Source organism: Cydia strobilella, chromosome 4 (genome assembly GCF_947568885.1).
Source record: "Cydia strobilella chromosome 4, ilCydStro3.1, whole genome shotgun sequence".
Taxonomy (NCBI): Eukaryota; Metazoa; Arthropoda; class Insecta; order Lepidoptera; family Tortricidae; genus Cydia; species Cydia strobilella.
Genome location: NC_086044.1, coordinates 9,742,831 through 9,764,202, shown reverse-complemented (window position 1 = coordinate 9,764,202; position 21,372 = coordinate 9,742,831). Strand labels below are relative to the sequence as shown.

Sequence of the window (21,372 nt, the reverse complement as noted above, 5' to 3'; positions counted from 1 at the left end):
GTTATGTTGCAAATAATAGTTTCTGCTCGTCCGTATTTAAGTTCGAGAGCATCCATGATATCCTTGGACGAAGTATTGCCAATCAGTAAGTCGGTGACGGCTTCTTTGGCTTCGCCTCGCAGTGCTCGTCGAAGTCTGGACAGAGTTTCGTATTCTGAGTACTTGCAAGACGATAATGATTCATCGTAGGCATTTTTAAAATGCAGCCATTCTAGACTGTCTCCGCTAAATATAGGTAGGTCGCGCGGAGTGGCCAGACGGCTGAGTAGACGTTCCTCGCGATGCGACGATGATTGGCCCATCATATTCTTTAGGGCGTTCGCCAACTCCATGATGCTGCTAGCGGTGTCCACATGCTGTGCTGGTGCTGCACGATCGGAAACGGGCGCGACCGGCTCGGGGGGCACAGGTGGGCGGTACTCGTCAGCATGCTGTTGCTGGGTCAACCAGTCCGACACTCGTTCTTGATTTATTTCACTTAAACTAGCGACGTCTAACTTTTCTTGATCTTCGGCCTCGGCGGCGGCAAGGTCAGCTTCTAGGCGTTTATCGATCAACTCCATCTGGATTCGAGCCTTTTCCTCCGCTGCTTGCAACTCCAGCTGTTTACGCCTTGCTATGGAGGATGCTGTAGATCTTCTACTGCTTGCAACAGAAGGTGCTGAGGTCTTGACTTCGTTTTTGGAGTTGGTAGTACCAGCTAAAACGTCGGCCACGTCGCCCATTTCGGCTGAAGGCGGCGGTTCCGAATTCGCCTTCGCGGCGGCCATTTCCTTTTGCCGTCGCGTTATTACCATCTTCGGTGGCGTAGTAAACATTAATCGGCACTGTTCACATTAGATCCGGTTTGAAGACCAGCTTATTGTAGGATACGCAGGTGGAAGATGGATTAAAACTAGGTTTTTTAAGTGAAATATGAGAGAGAGTGCTCGCGTGTCGCGTTGTGAGCAGATAGGTAACGGGAATTCGCCATATGTTTTTAGGTTAAGTATACACGCCAGCGCCCTCTGTGACTTTATTTTTAATTATCACAAATAAGTGTAAGGCTCAACAGATGGAGTTAGTATGCACGAAATAAATCTTAACAATTAAAATTACAGCTAATAACACAATGACGTAATAAGTAGCTAGGGTTTTTTTTTATACCTAAACTTAAATTAGACATGAAATAAAGAACTATCGCCTACAACCTAATATAATTAATATCTAATATAATTTTACACACGACAAAAAATAAACATTTTTCAGTCATTGTTAAATCAAATGTTGTGGGTGATTCAATTTTATATACGAAATATTTAATGTATGTAATATCATATATTATACAGCTAGAAATTATATCTTTTATAAGTTATATTGGGTAATAGTAATATTAATTTATTTTATAATCTACCCTTAATTATACTATATAAAATTATTCCTCTTTGGTTGGTTGATTATATTACCTTAGTGATATGTCTTGAAATTTTTAACATATATTGTTATATCGAATGAAAAAAGATCATTTATTGTTATAGCGATCATTACACACCCAAATTGCAGATAATAAAACACCTTTAGCTTCATTTTTAATATGAAAAAAAAAATAGTTTTTCTAATTATATTTTATTCATATATTTTACTTCATGAAAATATACTTCGATATGACTTTTGATTTAACCGATGACCTTCTTATGCTGGTTACGGCTTATTAATTCTTAAATAGATATCTATCAATAAACAGGATATCTATTTACTATTGGGACTTATAAAAAGTTGACAAAACACCTTTGTATTAAGAATTTCTATACCGTTTAGAGTCATTCATTAGTTAAAGAGTGGTTAAAGATAAGTATGTGTTTTAAAGCTCCAGCGTTTATAAAATAAATAAAGCCTCGAAGAACATTTTCCACGATATAAGACTACAGCTTTCACCGTAACATTTTAAAATCACACCGCAGATTAAGCATACTGGAACGAGATATTTAAAAGCAACCAATAAATACTTACAAATCGGAACCCTGAAATTTTCTCATTCGTTCTTATTGAAACTCCAAAGAACATATTTTAGAATGAAAGAGTTATTGATTGTATATGAAAATATTTTATGTTACTAAGGGCCTGTTTCACAATGTCCAAGTATAGTTAATTAACAAATAAATTAACTGCCAGATAAAATTACATTCAGTTGTAAAGGTATTTATCTACCAGTTAAGCTTATTTGAAGATTGTGAAACGCAAAAGATGACTTTATTCGTCAGATAAGTGGCAAGTAGCTTATTAAGGACTTTACTTGGACATTGTGAAACAGGCCCTAAGTATATTTATTTTTTTAATGTTACTTAAGGGGTTGTACCTAAAAAAAACTGTAAATTTCAAATGAAATAAACTGATGTAATTGATAAAGATTTTTGGAATTTAGGATTACTAGAATATGAAGCTACTTTTAATTTAAATAATTATCAGTTTTTTTTTATTATTAAATTTTCTACAGAAGTGATCAGAAGCTTTTTCCTAGCGCATTCAGTGGTAGCTTTTTACAGAGCTGTTTTTCATATTTGCCTGCACCATCCCAACACCTGCTGGAGTTGTTAAAGTTTTTGGCTGTTTTATCCTTCTCTTTTAATACACTTCTGATTTGAGCCCATGAATAGTCGAGAGAACGGCACTGCAGGACGTATGGTGGTCTTACTTTGCTCATCGTCTATTACAAAATGCGACTTTTTGTACGAAGGAAATTGTATGACTTTCGACTTGGCCCAGAAATTAATAATGCAAATTTTTAGGGTTCCGTACCTCAAAAGGAAAAAACGGAACCCTTATAGAATCACTCGTGCGTCTGTCTGTCTGTCTGTCCGTCTGTGACAGCCTATTTTCTTCGAAACTACTGGACCAATTAAGTTGAAATTTGGTAGACATATGTAAGTTTGTGACTCAAAGACGGACATGTAACGTAAACAAATGAATTTTAAACATCGGGTCCACTTTTGGGGGGTAAATGACAAAATTAAAAAATGAAGTTTTTCTAAATATTGTGAGAATCTCAAATATATATATATTTTAATTTTAGAATAAATAGTTTAGAAGTTTTTCAAGAAAGTAGGCAAAAATGACCATCCCCCCCCCCCTTTATCTCCGAAACTACTGGGTCTAAAATTTTGAAAAAAATACACAAAATAGTTCTTTACCTATAGATAACAGGAAAACCTATTAGAAATGTGCAGTCAAGCGTGAGTCGGACTTAATTACTTCGTTTTTGATCCGACCCCTACGGGTTTTTTAAAGACGTTTCACATAAAAAATACAGTGTTTAAATTTTGTAATGTACGGAACCCTTGAAACGCGAGTCCGACTCGCACTTGGCCGGTTTTTTTATAGTTCGTTTCACTTAAGCCGCATATGTACCCCAATTTTTCGCGATAAATATAACGGGCATACGGGGGCGGGCGCAAATTCTATTACCTAACAATCTTTCTGATGGTTTTAGGGTAACTTGTACCTAGAGGACTGCCGCTTCGAGACCTCTGTTCAAGAGACAACGTACAAAATTATTTATTTACATCATGAAATGCACGAAACTTCGAGGTAATTTTAAGTGTATCGAAAGCAAGCATGAAGGTAGTTGAAATTTTTCTTGCCAAAAATTGCCAAATGGAAAAGATTAATTTTCTTGATCTTTTCTGTTCACCGGTGTTATGTCGCATTGGCGTAAAACCAGAATTATTTATATTGGAATATATAATTTAATAATAGGACTTTTAACTGCGGTTAGAAAGCTGTCGTCATCTTGCTTGGAAATAAAATTACAGCCGTTTGATATTTACAGTTTTTTTTTTTCGGTACACGCCTTAAGTACATAAAAAATATTTAAGAATGAATGTGGAGGAAATAAAGTACGCTATTACTTAAAGTTACAAAACAAACAAGTGGTATGTAACTTTTCCAAAGTTCTTATTTTTATCTTTTTTACAATGTATTTACAAAGGATATTTTAATACTTAGTGTATTTTTAATCTTTTTGGTTGCTTAATGTAAGTTTGGTTACCAATATACAATAATAATAATATAATCATGAAATATTAAAGAAAATAATAAACTACAACTTTTGGCTTGGGGTGTATATCGTCCCGACACCATTCCAACTTCGCCCAGTCTTTTTTGTTGAAATAGCATTTTCTTACTCTATGGTACTTACTATATTACCGGAGTGTTATCCATGGAATAAGAAAGTCTATTATTTGCTCTGATCCCTTATTTTACCATCTTACAACACAAACGTATTTTGTTTTATGGCGGTCCCAATGCCCATTCCAACTTAAGTAAGTATAATTGTATAAAATAAAGTATAAAAAGCCTTTATTTCCACTATCAAACTTTACAATAAATACTTAACACATAATATTTCGATTAGGTAGAAGTCGCATCAGCGGCGTAGGCCACCCCATTTCTTTCCACAATTGCCTTTCTCTAGCCATTTGCATCCAGCCTGGCCTAACCCTTTGGGTGAAAATGTCTCGCCACCTTTTCCTTGGGCCTCCATCTTTTCTTTTCTCGTGTCTGGATATCCATTCACATACGGCCCAGTTCCATTTGAGTAACCTTATCTTCTTTACTATGGTTCTATTTCTTAAACTTTTATTGCTCATTTTAAGTAAGTAGTAAAGGTTTGTATGTCACTTTATTGCACATAATGATGTACCTACCTAGTTATTCCGTGATTGCCTATATCTTCTGTGAAGTTTAAATTTATAAGTTTGTAAATATTTCAGTTTGTTACAGTAACGAAGCCATGTTTGAAACAAGCTTAAATAAATAAAGTAGCCCGTTCAATATTTCAACTCGAGCAGCCTCGATTCACTCACTCATGGCTATTATAAAAAGCTTCAAGCAGCAAATAAGCCGTAAATGGGCTCTTTATACGTCAAATTGATGACTAATGCCGCAAAGTTACGCCAAGAAATCCACTGAAAATCTTCTCGAACAAGACTAGTGCGCACACAAAGCTTTATTGAGTACTTTTTAAACGACATTAGTCCAATTACAGTAAGTAGGAAGCAAGTAGGTATGTAAATACCGAAAGGTGTTTTTTTTATTAGATTACACTGATTGACCTAAGTCTAAAGGGTAATAAATGAGGCCGGGGTTTAAGGTGAATCTCAGTAGTTCAGTAATAACATATTAATTAACTCTTGTTTTGAATTAAGGTACCTAGAATACCGGATGTTTGTGAGAGAATACGAAGGTGTCCAAACTCGCCTATCCATAGTCTGTCAGCAGCGCATATTGTCCTACTTCGGCCACATAATGAGGAGGGGAGATGAAAGCCTTGAAAAGCTGATCATTGTTGGAAACACGGAGGGCAAACGAGGCCGGGGACGGTCTCTAACTAGATGGAGCGATCAAGTAAAAGGGGCCCCATCCTCAACCAGCTTTTGCTCGGTCGTCAGAGACGCGATGGACAGGCACCGATGGAGGCAGATTACAAGAACCAGGTGTGAAGCATCCACATCCACTGATGACCACGATCCTCAGTCATGAGGGAGCGACCACAGAGAGAGAGAGAGAGAGTGAGAGAATACAGGGAAAATAGAAACAAGTGTGTTATATGCCTATTTCTCCTATTTCTCTAACAATATTAGGCTAATATTACTAGTGTGTTGTCATGGAAACCCATACGATTTGACAGTTTGTGGACTTATAATATTAGCCTTATAACTCTACCTTCCATACTTATACGCTTATACCGTTCGAGAAATAGGCCCCAGCCTAGTTCATATCTAGACAGCGCAGCTTTTAAAACACATACATACCTACTACTCTATAGTACTATACTACAGTAGGGAGGCAATACAAATTAAATTATTAAATAAGGAATAATAGGAACGCAAAATATAAATAAGCCATATTTCGGTAAAATTTAGAATTTAGAATGATTGCCTTCTTGGAAAATAAGCTTTTTTCTTATAATCCTTTTACGCTGAGTATAAAACAACCTATACCTACTTCTAGAATTGTACGAGCATTATTTTTGTAAAACAACACATGTATAAAAAAGCGTGTTAGTGTAATCTTTACGCGCAATTGAAGTAAAACTTCTTTAACGATGATGTTTATCGCTATGTTGGCACTTTGACGTGTGTCCTATTGTGCGTGTGTCACTACTGAGCGTTACTTCCGTCAGAAAAAAAAATCTGAGATACCCTCTAGTCGCGCCTAAAGAAGTTTTACTTCAAAAAAATATTTAGTTACCTACCTTCCGAGAAATACTTATCACTGATATTAAATGCTGCAAACAAAAGCAAAATGGGAAGTAACTGTCATGTAAGCAGAGCTGTATTGAAACTGACAACCAAATGGAACGCGAAATAATACCTCTCAGGCGAGATTTTCCTGTTACTCATACTCCGTATGGTGCATGAGTGTGGCATTTATTTTGGCATCATAAATTGTCGATATTTGCATAATTTGATGTAATACAGTGTGAACTCCATATAACGTCACTCGATATAACGATTCACTCCCTATAACGTCGACATGTGTTGCTTATAGTTGCTTTACTTTAATATTAATTTCTCTCTATATAACGAAAACTCTCTATAGCGTCAAAAACGTAATTAAGTGCAATGCCGAGTTTTTTATAAATTAAAATACCCTCATATTAGCGGTGGCATTAATTTATATTTATATTCACAAGAACGGTTTAATTACTTTGCTATTATGATAATTAATTGCTACATTAGCAAAATGTAATTAAGTATGTCAAGATATTTATATCACATTTTGTTAATACATTATCGGTTACCCAGTCATATACACTGTCGTACGGTCATTTACTTCACTCTCACAGTAGGCGAGGCACCTAGGCCAATGATTAGCGAAGATGTCCACTTGTTGATCCATGCGCAGGAGTCCGTTCAGTAAGTGTAGCATGTCGCACAGCGGCGACGCGCGGCGGTCGCGCGCGGTCCTGTTCCATCCCACAGCTGCAGATATACTCGCCGTCGAGATTTGTTAGGAGGTACAACTAGACAGTTGATAATATTGTGCAGTTCCGTGCTGTTTATTTTATTGTGGAACATCCTACAAGCAGTAACCAAGCGCACGCAGTCTCTACGCACCTCCAGAGAGTAAAAACCTAGGATGCCAAGTAAAAACTTAGTTGGGTACATGAAAGTGTAATATCCATACAACTTCTTGTAAAGGAAGCGCAGGAATGCTTTTTGGACCTTTTCGAACAAAAGCTTGTACTTGGCCTCACTAGGGCTCCAGACACAGGCGCTGGCCTCCAGTTTGCATCTAACTAAAGAGCCGTATACAGGAGTTTCATGACGCGGGAATTGTGCAAGTCCCTAGCGTTTCTTGTCATAAAACCTAACCTCCTATACGATTCCTTCGCTAGGTTGTTGATATGCTCATGGAATCACGCGGTCAAACTTCACTTCAAGGTACTTGACTGAATTTACACTGATTATCACCTGACCACCTGGTTTATGCCGAAGGTTAATGGGGCATTGACGACGTGTAAATGTCATTATTTGGCACTTGCTGTTGTTGAAGTGAAGTTTGTTTGTGACACTCCATCGATGCACATCGTGACACTCGATCGAGATCCTTCTGAAGCTTTAGGCAATCTGACTCCTACTCGATGCCCATCACCAGCTTGAGGTCATCAGCGTATAGCAAGCATTTGGCATTCTGGAGGTCGCTTACAAGGTCGTTCACCATTATTAGGAACAACAGAGGTCCCAGACTTGATCCTTGACTTACTCCGGATCGAGTATGGTAGGGAGAGAAGGGTCCATACTTGACGAATCTTCTTCTTCTTCTTTCTGTCTTTTAGGTAGTTGAACCCGATACTCCAAATCTTAGATAGAAGCACGTCGTTATCAACGGTATCAAATGCTTTCCGGAAGTCAAGATACAGGACGTTAGCTTGGATATCGTTGTCAAAACACTTACTAATACAATCAACATGAATAAGCAAATTATTATTAACTGACCTCCCTGATCTAAACGCGTGCTGGGCATCACTAATATACGGATCAATCTAACTGTATATTTCCTTATGTAAAATGGTCTCGAAAGTTTTGGCTGCTGAGTTAAGGACGGCTATTGGTCGAAACCCATCGACTTTGACTTTATCGTCGGTTTTTGGTATAGGTGTTACTCTGGAGTGTTTCCAGATGGATGGATATGTGTGCTTTTTGAGTGAAAGGTTGAAAATATGAGAGTGGTTTGGCAAGGATGCCATTGCAGGAGCGGAGAATGTATGGAGGCACTCCGTCTGGTGTCTGGTCCAACAGCACTGTTAGGTTTTAAGGCTTTAAGAGCATCACAGACTTGCTTTATAGTAATCATACGGATATGTATATGCGGGCCGGATGAAATACTACAGTTGTCAGCGCTAAGAGTTGGGCTATTTGGAAGAAAAACACTGCTAAAGTAATTAGCAAATGCATTTGCTGCAGCAATGCCACTGTGTTCCTCGCCTTTGTATGAAACAGACTGCACCAGATAAGATAATAATAATTTAATAATAATAGATTAATTTCATTTATTATACATTATATGAAAAATTTCCCCTGAGAAGGATCGTGTATCTTAATAAGTTAAATGCTAAATAACTTAATATTTAAATTGACTTCTGTCGAGTTACTCCACTAATTAATTAGTCTAAAGGTAAGGTGTTCACTTACCCAATACACCTAACCTAAAGTTGATAGTGACAACAATGATGTTGCCGTGCGCCGCCAGCGTGGTTCCGTCGTAGGCGCTACCCGAGCTCCACTCATATGATTCCCCGTGCACGAACACCAGACATGGCAGCCCTCCACCCTCGTCTTCGCCTTCACCTGTCAATTTGAATGTTTGTATCACCCATTAGCTAAGAAAACAGAAATATTTTACTTTAAATACTACCATAGGTTAACTTAAGGCCAAGGCGTCTAGTCAACTCTATGGCTGCTGCTTGACGCAACGTTGACGCAACTACGCAGCGACGCCATTTTGCATAGCGCTGACTAGACGCCGACGTTCAAACGACGGATGGATCAGCTACATACTTATTATCAAACTTATTATAATATCACTGTCATCAGCATCAGTCATGTCCTGATTTTTACATTATAATTAAACCCAAAATAAACAAAGCACTGGCAACTGGAATTGAATAATGAAACGTCAACATTGTTTTTATTAACTTTACAGTTCACAGGTTCATTCTAAGGTATATTACAGTAAGTACCTACCTACTTGCATTCGTCGATAAAACAAGGGTTGACTAAAAATATTATTATATTTTTAGTCATTTATTATTATACAGGCATTTCCGTTATAATTTAAATATCTATTCAAATGGATTATTTACACCAACTAGAGAGATAAAAGAATTAAGAGCAGATGTGTCAACATCAATATTATTCGATTTCCGCTAATACTTAAGCATAAAAGAGTAAAAAGGGCTTTAAACAAGCCTCCAAAATAAGAATAAGAGAGAAAGTTAAGAAATGTATTCTTCTAACAAAAACAAGTCAACCATAAAAAGCCTTTGTACCCTTTCTGCGACTCTTTGATGGCGGTAAACTTATATTGTAAGATATCTAAACGCGGAGGTGACAAAGTAATTTCTTTCTAATTCTAAGAAATATTAAACTCGCATCGGGAAAAAGGGGATTGTGAGCGGGGATTAAGGAAAAATAACGAATTTCTCATAAAAGAAAGAACTCATAAGGTTAGCGGAATCGAAACACCATTTGCAAGTGACAGCTCTCAATTAAAAACTAATTACAAGGAGCATAACAATATAATTCTTAAGGTTATTGTCTACGAATTTGCAACATATATAGTTCTACAATGATTTAGGTGCTACGTTTATGTACAAAATGTTGAAGTAGCTTACAACCTGTTAAAATCTCTTACCATTCCAAAAATAAACCTTATTAAGGTTAGATACATTTAATGTTTAGTTGTTCTTGAATTTTAATATGTGGCTTTCCATCAGAGACGTCTCTGTGATGGAAAGCCACATATATTTTAGAAACTACATGTTAAAAATATAATATAAAATGTAAAAGTTTTTTTTCTACTTTACAAGTTTAGCCCAGTGGTTGATTGGTAGAGAATGCCTTAAGTTCGCCATTTCTACCATCATGTATTGCGCAACAAAGAATAAATAAATAAATATATAAATATAACTTAATTACCAGATATTATCATCCGGTGTTTTATTTCAATAATCTTATGTCAGTTATGTCATTGTTTATTTCTGTTGCCTTCCCAATTCTAGCCAAGATAGCAAATCTCGCTGTTCGTCTTCCTGCTGTGTTGAGGCGTCGCTACAAGGTGTCTCAGCCTCACTTCCTGCTGTGTTGAGGCGTCGCTACAAGGTGTCTCAGCCTCACTTCCTGCTGTGTTGAGGCGTCGCTACAAGGTGTCTCAGCCTCACTTCCGCACTGCTTGCAGGGGTAGGATGCACTGCAATGCACTACGGAATTGAGGCCTCGATACCTTCCGCCGGAGACGCTTCCACCTTTGATGATTGTGCGTTGTGCGAGACTTTCTCAAAATGATGCATTATTTAAATATATGTACTGTTGTAGATTTATTGCAGTCATGTAAGTACTATACCTCGTTTTTTTAGCATTAGAAAGATGATAAACAATCTTGACGTGTCTTTTTATTGAGAAACGCTTACGGTAAAATCAACGTGTAGGTTGAGTCGTACGATTATTAAGTTATATATTATATTATAAATCCAACATTAAAGTTAAACATGGGCTAGAAATAAGGTGAGGTTTTACAAAATGTAACAATAGTTATTTTACAAGTGCGGAAAAGAGGAAATTCGAAACGAGTGGCGATAAATTAAAACACGACCGCAGGGAGTGTTTTAAATCGACACGAGTTGCGAATTACTTTTTCGCACGTGTATTTTACAACGTTTTACAGGGGTACACTACATAATTCCGAAAATTTTTATTCCAATTTTAGAATGTCGAATTTTATCATTCCGATTATTAAATGCTCGACCCATCAAAATTCCGACTGTCGTAATTTCGAATGATGAAAATCACGAAGATTTATATTTCCGAAAACCCGAAAAGCCGAATTTTGTAAATTCCGAACCACAATTCCGATTATAACAATTCCGATGGTGACAAACACCGAATTTAATAATTACGATTTTTGAAATCACGAATTCCGAATTGCCATTATTCTGAAATTTTAAATTCCGAACCACATAATTCCGATTATAACAATTCGGACAGTGACAAAAGACGAATTTTACATTTGCGATTTTTAAAATCACGAATTCTATAATTCCGAATTGAATTAACGTGATTCCTATTTTAAATATCCCAATTTTTTAAGGTATTGTTAAAGTTCGTTTTCTTGAGGGTCGAATCGCAGTTCTAACCTAACCTAACCCTCTTTTCTGGCAAACAGTTCGTTTTCTTGTATTGTTCAAAACTGTATGGAACCCTCATACTGTTAGTCTTGCCCCGAGCAAAATAAACTATGTTAGTCTTACCCCACCTTACCTTATGTATTTATCCGAATTACGAAAATTCTAATAATTAGCAACAGATATTTAGCAGGTTTGTTAAGTAGTATAGAAAAAGTATTGTGTACGGTGTACGTAGTATTACGTCAGAAAATGCTTAAATACATTAGTACAGAGTTCGCAAATCCGTGCATATTTATACATCGGTATGGTTAACGGACGGTGAATTAGCGGGGAAATAAACTGAATAAAGCACGAGCCCCCAGCACAGATTAACTCGCTCGCGAACCATCATCACCATAACTCGTCAACAAACGACGTCAGACCCATTATGCTATATTATTGTTCCACTCTAAACAACAGGTGACAGAGAAGGAATCTGCGTATAATAAGTTCATTAAAACACTCATTAAAACAGATCTTGGGTGATTTATAACGTAAGAATTTTCACGTTGGCACTCGTGGAGTTTATTGCATAATAAAATTAATAAAACAAATTAAACGCTTCAACGCGTTTATATCTTTCAGGGTTCGCGCTTCAATTTCTAGGTACCTATTTAGAACTAACAAAGAAACCAGCATTTCAGTAAAAAGCGGTCTTGCACGCACTTCACCTGCGGCGGTATCATGGTCGCTTTTTTATCACTTGTCATGTCATGCGTCACTTTCGCACTTACATACTTGTTAGAACGTGACAGGCATGATGACAGATGATAAAAAACTGACCATCTTAGCCCTACAGCACTTGAAAATTGCCACGATAAAAGACGACAACTTCGTATAAAATTCTATGAGAAGCCGTGCGTTGCATACATTGCTCTTAACGCCTTGCGGCGTAAGCTTACTTTCCAAGTTTTGCCAGCCGCGTGGTGTGTCGCGTCATGGCCCCATTCAGTTTTACGTTCTAGTTAGAACAGTAATCAATACAATAACAAATTCCGAACTCTGTTTACGCATCGCCGCATCGAGTTTCAGCAAAGTTAACAATGAATCTGCTTTAATACTTGATAAGCGAGCGTTTCAATACCCCTTTCTTGATAAACACGATATTAATTCCTTTTATTCGCAACTTTAACAGTTGGCTGGCCTATTGCCTGAAATTTGAAAATTATTAGAACATTTTAATTAGTTTCTTCGGACACAGATATGCTAAACGGTAAAATTTAAATCAGTGCTATCTCTTAATAAAAAAAAGAACAGCAACTTGGTTACTTATAGGTCCGGTTCAAATACAGCTCCAATACTGTATCTAGTAGGTGATCTGTACTCAATACTCATGTTAGGTACAGAACACTGTAATAGGATGGGTGATCTGTACCTAGTTGAGTACGCTGCGGTACTGTTTGCAGTAATAAACCTTAAATAATATTTCGTACCATTCACAGGAACATAAATGTTGACGTAGAGACAATCCTCGCTCTGATTGGCCAGCAGTGGCAGCAGGCGTTCGAGCTGCCGGATGCGCGCGCGCGGTTGCAGCAGCAGCGCCTCCTCGCGCGGCGCCGCGGCGGGCGGCACCTGTGGGCACGCCGGGCCTGACGCATCCGCCAGCCGAGTCGTGCGCCACTGGGATGGGGTCACCGGCGGCATGTATCTGCCGATAAATACCTCATGTACCCTCCATTCCCTGGTGTTCTTGCGTATCATTGGACCTCCCCTTATCATTTCAGTAGGTATGCTTACTCGTACAATTCAATACTTGGAATTGACTGAAGTTAAAAAACTGTTTTTTTTTATATTGTAAAATATTTCATAGCCACTTCACACAAAGATCTCTTCTTTGCGCCACCATTTTTTGTTAAAAATCCACGAAAATTACTTTTGTATTCGAATCTGACTATGTCACAGAATATATACGATTTTTTTATTTATAAGACTTGAAAAAAGAAAATATATTAGTATTAGATATCTCACAATATATTAAATATACTGGGGTGTCCCGGAAGTAAAGAGACAAATTTATTTCCAAAATATGTAATTTAAGGTAAACATTAAAAGTAATGATTTTGGTTGAAAGTAGTCACAAAGTTAATTAAATTATTAGATTGATACCGAATTTGCTCCCACGACAACTATTTTTTTTTTTTAAATCTTAGATTGTTTGCGACCAGTCACATTACGGCTGTTCCTGATTTTGCAGCCGTCTCGTTTGGCCATACAAAGTATTTCGTAAAAGAAATGGCTTTTGGTATAATTTTTCGGTCCTAAGACATCTATACATACGACTGAATGGAAATTAATGAATGGTTGTACGGAAATGTTTCCTTCATGAACATCATTGGGATTTAGCCGGAACATTCGTCAATAAATCTTTCAACCTAGTATTTTTTTCAGCTAACTTTTATCTACTTATTGGTTACCTCTTTTGGCATGTTCCTCTTGGTCCTTTACATATTTAGAAGCAGTTTGTTGTACATATGGTTTTAAACCTAGTTCGTTCTTTTATCATTCTGGTGACAGAAGACTTTGATACTTTTAATTTATCCGCTGACACTCTGACGGACGTTAAAGTAGTCTTATCAATGATAGATTTAACTCGGTTAATATTTCGATGTACCGTGATTGTCCTATTTCTAACCGGAATCTTTTAATTGATCTCACCCGTTTCTTCATAAAGTCTTATTATTATGTATATACTAGTTTCTCTAGTTTTTCCTTGAAGAAAGTGTTTTACGATATCCTTTTTAGTATGATACTCGTAAAATAAAGGCAATTCTGAATATTCCTATTAACAAGTGCTTCATATTCTGATTATTCATTTTGAAAAACTAATATGTAATAACGAAATTCCCGCTTTAAATGACAGATAACGAAATCGTAGATGCAACGACAGTAACGACACCAAAACTTTTCTTTTGTTTTAATAATACTTTCGGCCAGTAAGACTTTGAAAGTTGTCTCTTTACTTCCGGGACAGCCTTTATTAGTATTAACTAGTATTAGGTAACTCAAACTCACCTAAGGCTACCAAGTGGTGGTGTGGCATATGGCACTCCAAGATAAGCTTCGACCTGCGGATGCCAGTGCACGACGATTCCCCGCAGAGGGCCATACTTAGTCCTCACAACGCGCGTGCTGTACTTGTGAGCGGAAAGCGCAGCCGCGCAGCAGACGAGCCACGCGTGAAGCGCGGCGCGGTCCGCTCGCATCACGCGCACGGGGCGGCCGCGGGACGGGCGCGGGCGCGGACGGGACGCGCCGCACCTGCGCGTCACGCCTCCCGCCGCCGCCGCGCGCAAGCGCTCGCGCACCGCCCCACGCGCCTGCTCATCCTTACACACCCTTCTCCCGTTCCCGCGGCCACTGTTTAGATCGAAATAAATATCGTTGATTGTTTAAATCCATACTGACCACTTTATTCATAAAGCTTAACAATCATCCATTTTTTTTCTTTCTAACAAACACATACCGAAAAATCAGGTAACTATAGTCCTATAATACAACTATGGTCCAATTTTTAACGTTGATTATCAACGAGCCTTTTTGATTTGTACTCGTTACATCCCATTTATTTTGTTGCTTACTCATTATAATTTTAAAAATATTTATACATATTTTACTGGAACTTAAACCATAGTTGTAAGTTGTGGACTAAAGTTACCTCATTTTACGGTAACTAATTATATGAAAGTGGCATTTGACGTTCGTAGGATGTTCATAGGGGGAGACTGAATGTGAACATTTCAATGTAATATATCGTGTTACATTACAACTCAAATCAGTGCAGCGAACATTCCCTTTGAGGGTTACAATACAAATCAGTACAAGTGAATGATCCGCTTGGGAAATGGAGCTTACTCGAGTAACTGTAAGACCGAGATCTATAGAAGACCGAGGCGAATCGGATCACAGGGCGAATCGGCTCAAAAAAAATGATATTAAAATATTGCTCATGAGCTCATGGCTGGCATCGCAGGCTAACAGAAGACAGCGCTATTTTAGTGCACTTATATCAATGCAATATTTCAAATATCGCATCAACGGATTTTTTATCATGATCCGATTCACCTTGTGATCCTATTGGTTTCGGTCTACAATGCTGTCATTTAGCAAGATCGACTCGAACGATTCATTACAAACAAAGGTTACAACTCAGTCGCGACCTTTATAAATATAAAGTACCTATCGCAAGTAAATATTTGCTAGGCTAATATTCATAGGCATTTCATTTATTCGCTACTAGCTGTTGCCCGCGACTTCGTACGCGTGGATTTGTAGTTATATGTTCTACATGAGCATAGAACATTGTGCAGCAAAATATAGCAGTAAGAACGGTTAATCATTTGTTAATAATTATACAACGCATGAGATTTGTCTTTCAACCTACGAAGTTTCAAGCCCCTAACTGAAAAAAAATTCTTCTCGATATAATTCCCTCTCTTTTTTCACCAACTTAGGGAATGAATTTTAAAAAACGGTTAAATCAGTTTTCGTCTATTTTAATATAATGCCCTTTTACCAAGTTTCAAGTGCCTGAACTTAAAAGAAAACTTCTACCACATATAAACCACTTAGGGGTTGAATTTTCAAAAACGTTGAATTAACTTGTTTTGTAAATAATCTTATATTATACCTTGCCTTATGCGACACTAGAATGCCAGTACGGGTTAAAGGAAAAGTTTATAAAACAGCAGTGAGACCAGCTATGACGTATGGAGCGGAATGCTGGCCCTTGAAGAAACAACAAACCGACAAGCTTCATGTTGCTGAAATGAAAATGCTGAGGTGGTCGTCAGGAGTTACACTTCTTGACAAGGTTCCTAACCGGTATATCCGTGGCAGCTTCAAAATAAGGCCTATACCTGAAAAGCTGGAAGAGACACGACTTCGCTGGTATGGTCATGTCATGAGGAGGCCTGCCGACCACATGACAAGAAAAGTGCTGGAACTTGAACCGAGACCAGGGCATCGCGGGAGATCTCGAATTACATGGAAATCCGTCATAAAGAAAGACCTCAAAAACTCCAACACGGACGCAGAGACGACCCAGAAAAGACCACTCTGGAGACTAAACATTAGGAGAGCCGACCCCAAATAGAGATGGGAATAAGGCCTGAAGAAGAAGAAGAATCTTATATTATACCTTCCTAAGAAGTTTAAAAGTATTTGTAATGGATTCAAACTTTCAACCCCTTTTTAACCCTGTTAGGGGATGAATTTTTAAAAACCCTGATATAACTTTTCTTGTTTTCTAATAATATGCCTTTATACAAAGTTTCAAGTCCCGCTTTAAAAAAATGTTTGAAATCCATACAAACTTTCAACCCCTTTTTCACCATCTTAGAGGATGAATTTTCAAAAACGCTGAAATTACTCTCATCTATTTTAATAAAATACTTTTTACTAAGTTTCAAGTTCCTAGCTTAAAAAAAACTTGAACCCAATACAAACTTTCATCTCCTTTTTAACCCCCTTAGGAGTACAATTTCTTAAAATGGCTTCTCATCTCTTGTACATATTATTATAAATGTAACCGTGTGCAAATTTCAACTTTCTAGCTTTTGTAGTTTCGGCTCTGCGTTGATGAGTCAGTCAGTGAGTAGTACACACGCATTTATATTATAAAGAAGATTTATTATGATTACACCTTTTATTATGAACAAACAAATAAAAATTAATATTAAACATTACATATTACTGATATTACATTTGATTAGGTTATACACTGTTAGAAACTGAAAAAAATAAACAAATTAGTTATGATTGAGTGAGATTGTAACCATGATTAGAGAAACATTGTTTTCTAGAAATCTTAGCGACTTACCCGTCTCATGTTTTTGGCGTGGTGCAAATCGGCCCAATTAAGTCAACCATTGGTTTTACCTGAAACAAATATTTCTTTTATTTAACAAGTATTTGGCATGCAAGCATTGGTGAACGATATTGACAACCGTTCCCCTCGCTTACCGGGTCAGCGTTTATTACTACGTTAACTACTAGGTAATAACTACGACATAACTACATTATCTGCCATCGTCAACGACGTAACATCGAAAGAATACAGTAAACGGCAAAATAGGATGGTGTTCTAAAAGACTGCCTGCTTCGGCGTCAAACACCGTGACATCATCACAAATGTGAAATAACAGTTCCATGCCATTATATTCTTGAAGACAGTTATTAAAAAAATCATTTGGTGTTGAACGTATGTCGTTTACCCAAAATGTCAAGTCAACATTAATACCAATGACAAGTATAAATTGGGTTGGTCTAATGCCACTGACTTTCTATGTCATTTAAGTTTTATTTAATCTGAATTAAATTCGGACAATTTTATACTACTTAAATAGAAAATATATAAATTATTGTAGCCTTGCCACCAAAAACTTGAATGACTACCTGTCAATATTATTTTTCTTTCAGCAGAACAGCTTGTCCTAAGGCCCCTCAGGTACCTAAGTACCCTTTCAGCCGCAATACTCCCGGTGCAAATATATTTGTACATCTGATTTTAATAAAACACAAACACGACAACAACGCCGCAGTTGTAAATGAAACTTGCAATCTTTCTTGTAACCTCGTGCAAAATACGGCCAAACAAATCTTGACAAATTTTACTCTACGCCCCTTGCAATTAGAGTTAAAATTATAAGCATTTGGCACCGTTACCTCCCACGGTATCAGTGCGGTTCCTCTCCAACTCAAACTCGAACGAATCTTAATTTGCTAAAATTTCAGGCATAGCTAATTGTCTTTCCTCGACGAATATAATTATCATTATCACTCAAGCTTAGATATTTTCTTGGTACTTGTATTTGATTAAGTTCCAGATAGGAACGAACATTACGAACATTTCAAGTAAGCTTTTCAAGTGCCCTCTGGCGACCAAAAGTGACTATTTTTAGTTAGTTAATAGAGTTCAACATAAAAGTATTATAATAAGTAGGTATTATTATAAAGGCGCAACGTCACTAACAAGCTGTTAAAAGATCTGAACATTTCTTTGATGGGTTCCCCTATGTATGGCATTTTTTTTTTGTAATAATTATATTCTGAATAATAACTTTAGGCATAATATCCTGTTAGCATATAGTCACTTGGTATTGGATAGTTGCTCATAAGTGTTCTACGTAGGTATATTTTTTATTGATTGACGTATCTTTTGGCAAAAAAATAATGTTCGAATCGAGATCTGTTATCTGTTTCACTTCGCATAATTTTATTTGTAATAATTTATTTTTGCATAACTCGCTATTAAGCTTCGAGCAACGCGGGCTCCCTACCGCTTTATTAAGCTACTACAAGCATAAAATCATATGGGATAGAAACGTTTTGCATATTTGCAAGACTCATATATGTTTGTAGGCCGAATATGAAGATACGAAATAAGAAATAAACGAAAAACTAATGAGACGAGCGATGCTGATACCAAAATGCTTTGGTGGGATTTCAATTCTTTTTGTAAGTTGCTTATGACAATCTTCCATCCCCTAATTTAAAGGGTTGGGTTGGAGTGATTTACTAAAAAACCTGAAATACGTATCTGGGGGCATCTTTTATACAATCTGCTTTTTAGGGTTCCGTACCCAAAGGGTAAAAACGGGACCCTATTACTAAGACTCCGCTGTTCGTCTGTCCGTCTGTCCGTCTGTCACCAGGCTGTATCTCATGAACCGTGGTAGCCAGACAGTTGAAATTTTTGATGATGTATTTCTGTTGCCGCTATAACACCAAATACTACAAACAGAATAATATAAATATTTAAATGGGGCTCCCATACAAGAAACGTGATTTAATTGCTGTTTTTTTCCGTAATGGTACGGAACCCTTCGTGCGCGAGTCCGACTCGCACTTGGCCGGGTTTTTTTTTACTAATTACCCATACAAACTTTAACCCCCTTTTCCCTCCTAACGCCCTTTTCCACCCCCTTTTCACCCTTACGGGGTGATTTTGAGGTTGAATACTATTCTATAACCTTCTCCATAACAATAAATATCTACATACTTACCAAATTTCAACTAAATCGGTTCAGCGGTTATTGATTCCCCATACAAAGTTCGACCCCCTTTTCGGCTAAAAATTTCAAGTTTTTGAATATTTTTGTTGTTTGTGTAGGTACTAATACTATCTTACATACCAAATTTCAGCTTCCTAGGACTTCAGAAACTACCCTAAGACAAGGACCGTTACCGGTATAACTAAACATCAAAATATCTTATAGCATTTCAATATTTCTTTGATATTATAGAATAGTATTTAGGTAAGGATAATTATTGATCAGATTAGCTAAATGAAGTGCAAAAATATACATAAATAACCGTGATACCAAAATTGAATATATGTTGCTAATTTGCTAATTTACATTTTGTGCTAATAAATTCTGCATTATGAATACTTATTTTATTATGGATTATTTTCCAATCATAGCGGAGTAAAAGCTATGTACTTAATGATCTACATAATACACACACGTTTATGATACAAGATCTTTAGAAATAAAGTTAATAGACTACATAATTAATATTCAGTAAGCCGTCTGCTCTCTTTTAAATTTGAACACGATATGCTATGCACAGGTGTCTAGAATCTAGAACATAGGTATTCATAAATGTATCCGCATGCCTACCCTTATTCAGTTGCGCAAGCGACTTACAAAGAGCCGGGACGGACATCAATCACAGCCATGACACGCAAGAGCTTTGTGATTGTCCCTCATTTCCCATCACAAACCTTGACGTCTCGTCAACACATGAGTTTAATTTAATGATACAAATACGACTAAGTACAGTGATACGGTTATAAAAGAACATATATTAAATATTTGAATAAACATGACAATTAGCGGAGTATTGCATAAGTTTGTTTTATGTCTACCATACGCTGACTGAAATTTTCTGATGAAATTAATTTTTGGTGTCATTCCATTTCTAAATGCAGCCAACGGCCTCACGTTCCACATGTTTGATGTTAGGTAGGTAACGAAATTGTTTTGGTTGCTTTAGATTGCTTGCTAACTTTAGACATGTTAATAAAATGTACCTACAGTAAGCTGCAGAGTTAAGTGACCCCCCTGCAAACAAATTTCTATGCAGGGGGGGGTCACTTAACTTTGCAGCTTACTACGAACGCTACGCTTAGTTTGGTACGTTAAGTACCTATAAATGCCATCATTGCTGCGTAGCAATATTTTTTTAATTCGCGTATGACGCATCGTATTTATTATAACGTGTTATCAAATCCCAAAAGAAAATCGTCATTTGCTATTGTCTACAACAGACAAAAATACAGAATATAATATTTTCAAATTAATCAAGGTGTTGTTATTATAACAATAAATAATTCAGTGCAAACCTTTTTAATTAGTGCTATTAATTTGCATATGAAAATGGTCGGGCTTTGTTGCGGACATCCGAAAGAATAAGCGCGGGACAGAAGTGCTCTCGAAATATCTAAAATGAGGTCATTATGGAGGACATTTCATCTTGAAAGGTTTGTAGATTTATTGTTTTAAGGGATTTTAGCAATGCCGCATCCTTTTTCATGTCATGCTCCCTGGTACCTACACATTCTGTTCATAATGTGACAATTTGTACAACTTAAAAATATTACTGCCAACGTTACTGCGTAGATTCTACAGACATGACAAATAAAGAACGATCTTCCTAATAAATTAGGGTACACCTTAGTACTAACTATTATTTACTACGCCATTAAGTCGTATCATTAAACATCTCACGCGCACCAACGTGCGAGCGTGATGCCTAATGAGACGACTGTGATTGCATATTTCGAGCACCAACAGAGCGAGAGCCGTTCCCGCTGTGGTAGGTACGCACTCGGAAAGCTGGTAGGGCCAGATTTACTGTATATTAATTGAACGGCGTGTAATATTTTGTAATAAATCTCAGCCGTCAATTTCGGGAAACATCAATCTGCGGGTAACATGTTA

The 21,372-nt window shown here is 37.1% G+C and overlaps 1 protein-coding gene across 1 annotated transcript in view; it reads right to left on the bottom strand.

Annotated features, from left to right (window-relative positions):
• The window catches only part of LOC134741026 (neuroligin-1-like), a 115,078-nt gene that overhangs the window by 47,260 nt on the left and 46,446 nt on the right, over positions 1-21,372 (bottom strand). Inside the window, exons 2-5 of the mRNA XM_063673755.1 lie at positions 17,247-17,305; positions 14,441-14,785; positions 12,859-13,076; positions 8,676-8,831 (exon numbers count right to left, since the gene is read on the bottom strand). Of these exons, the coding sequence (XP_063529825.1) occupies positions 8,676-8,831; positions 12,859-13,076; positions 14,441-14,631 (565 nt within the window). The 5' untranslated portion in view covers positions 14,632-14,785; positions 17,247-17,305. The remainder of the gene's footprint in view (positions 1-8,675; positions 8,832-12,858; positions 13,077-14,440; positions 14,786-17,246; positions 17,306-21,372) is intronic.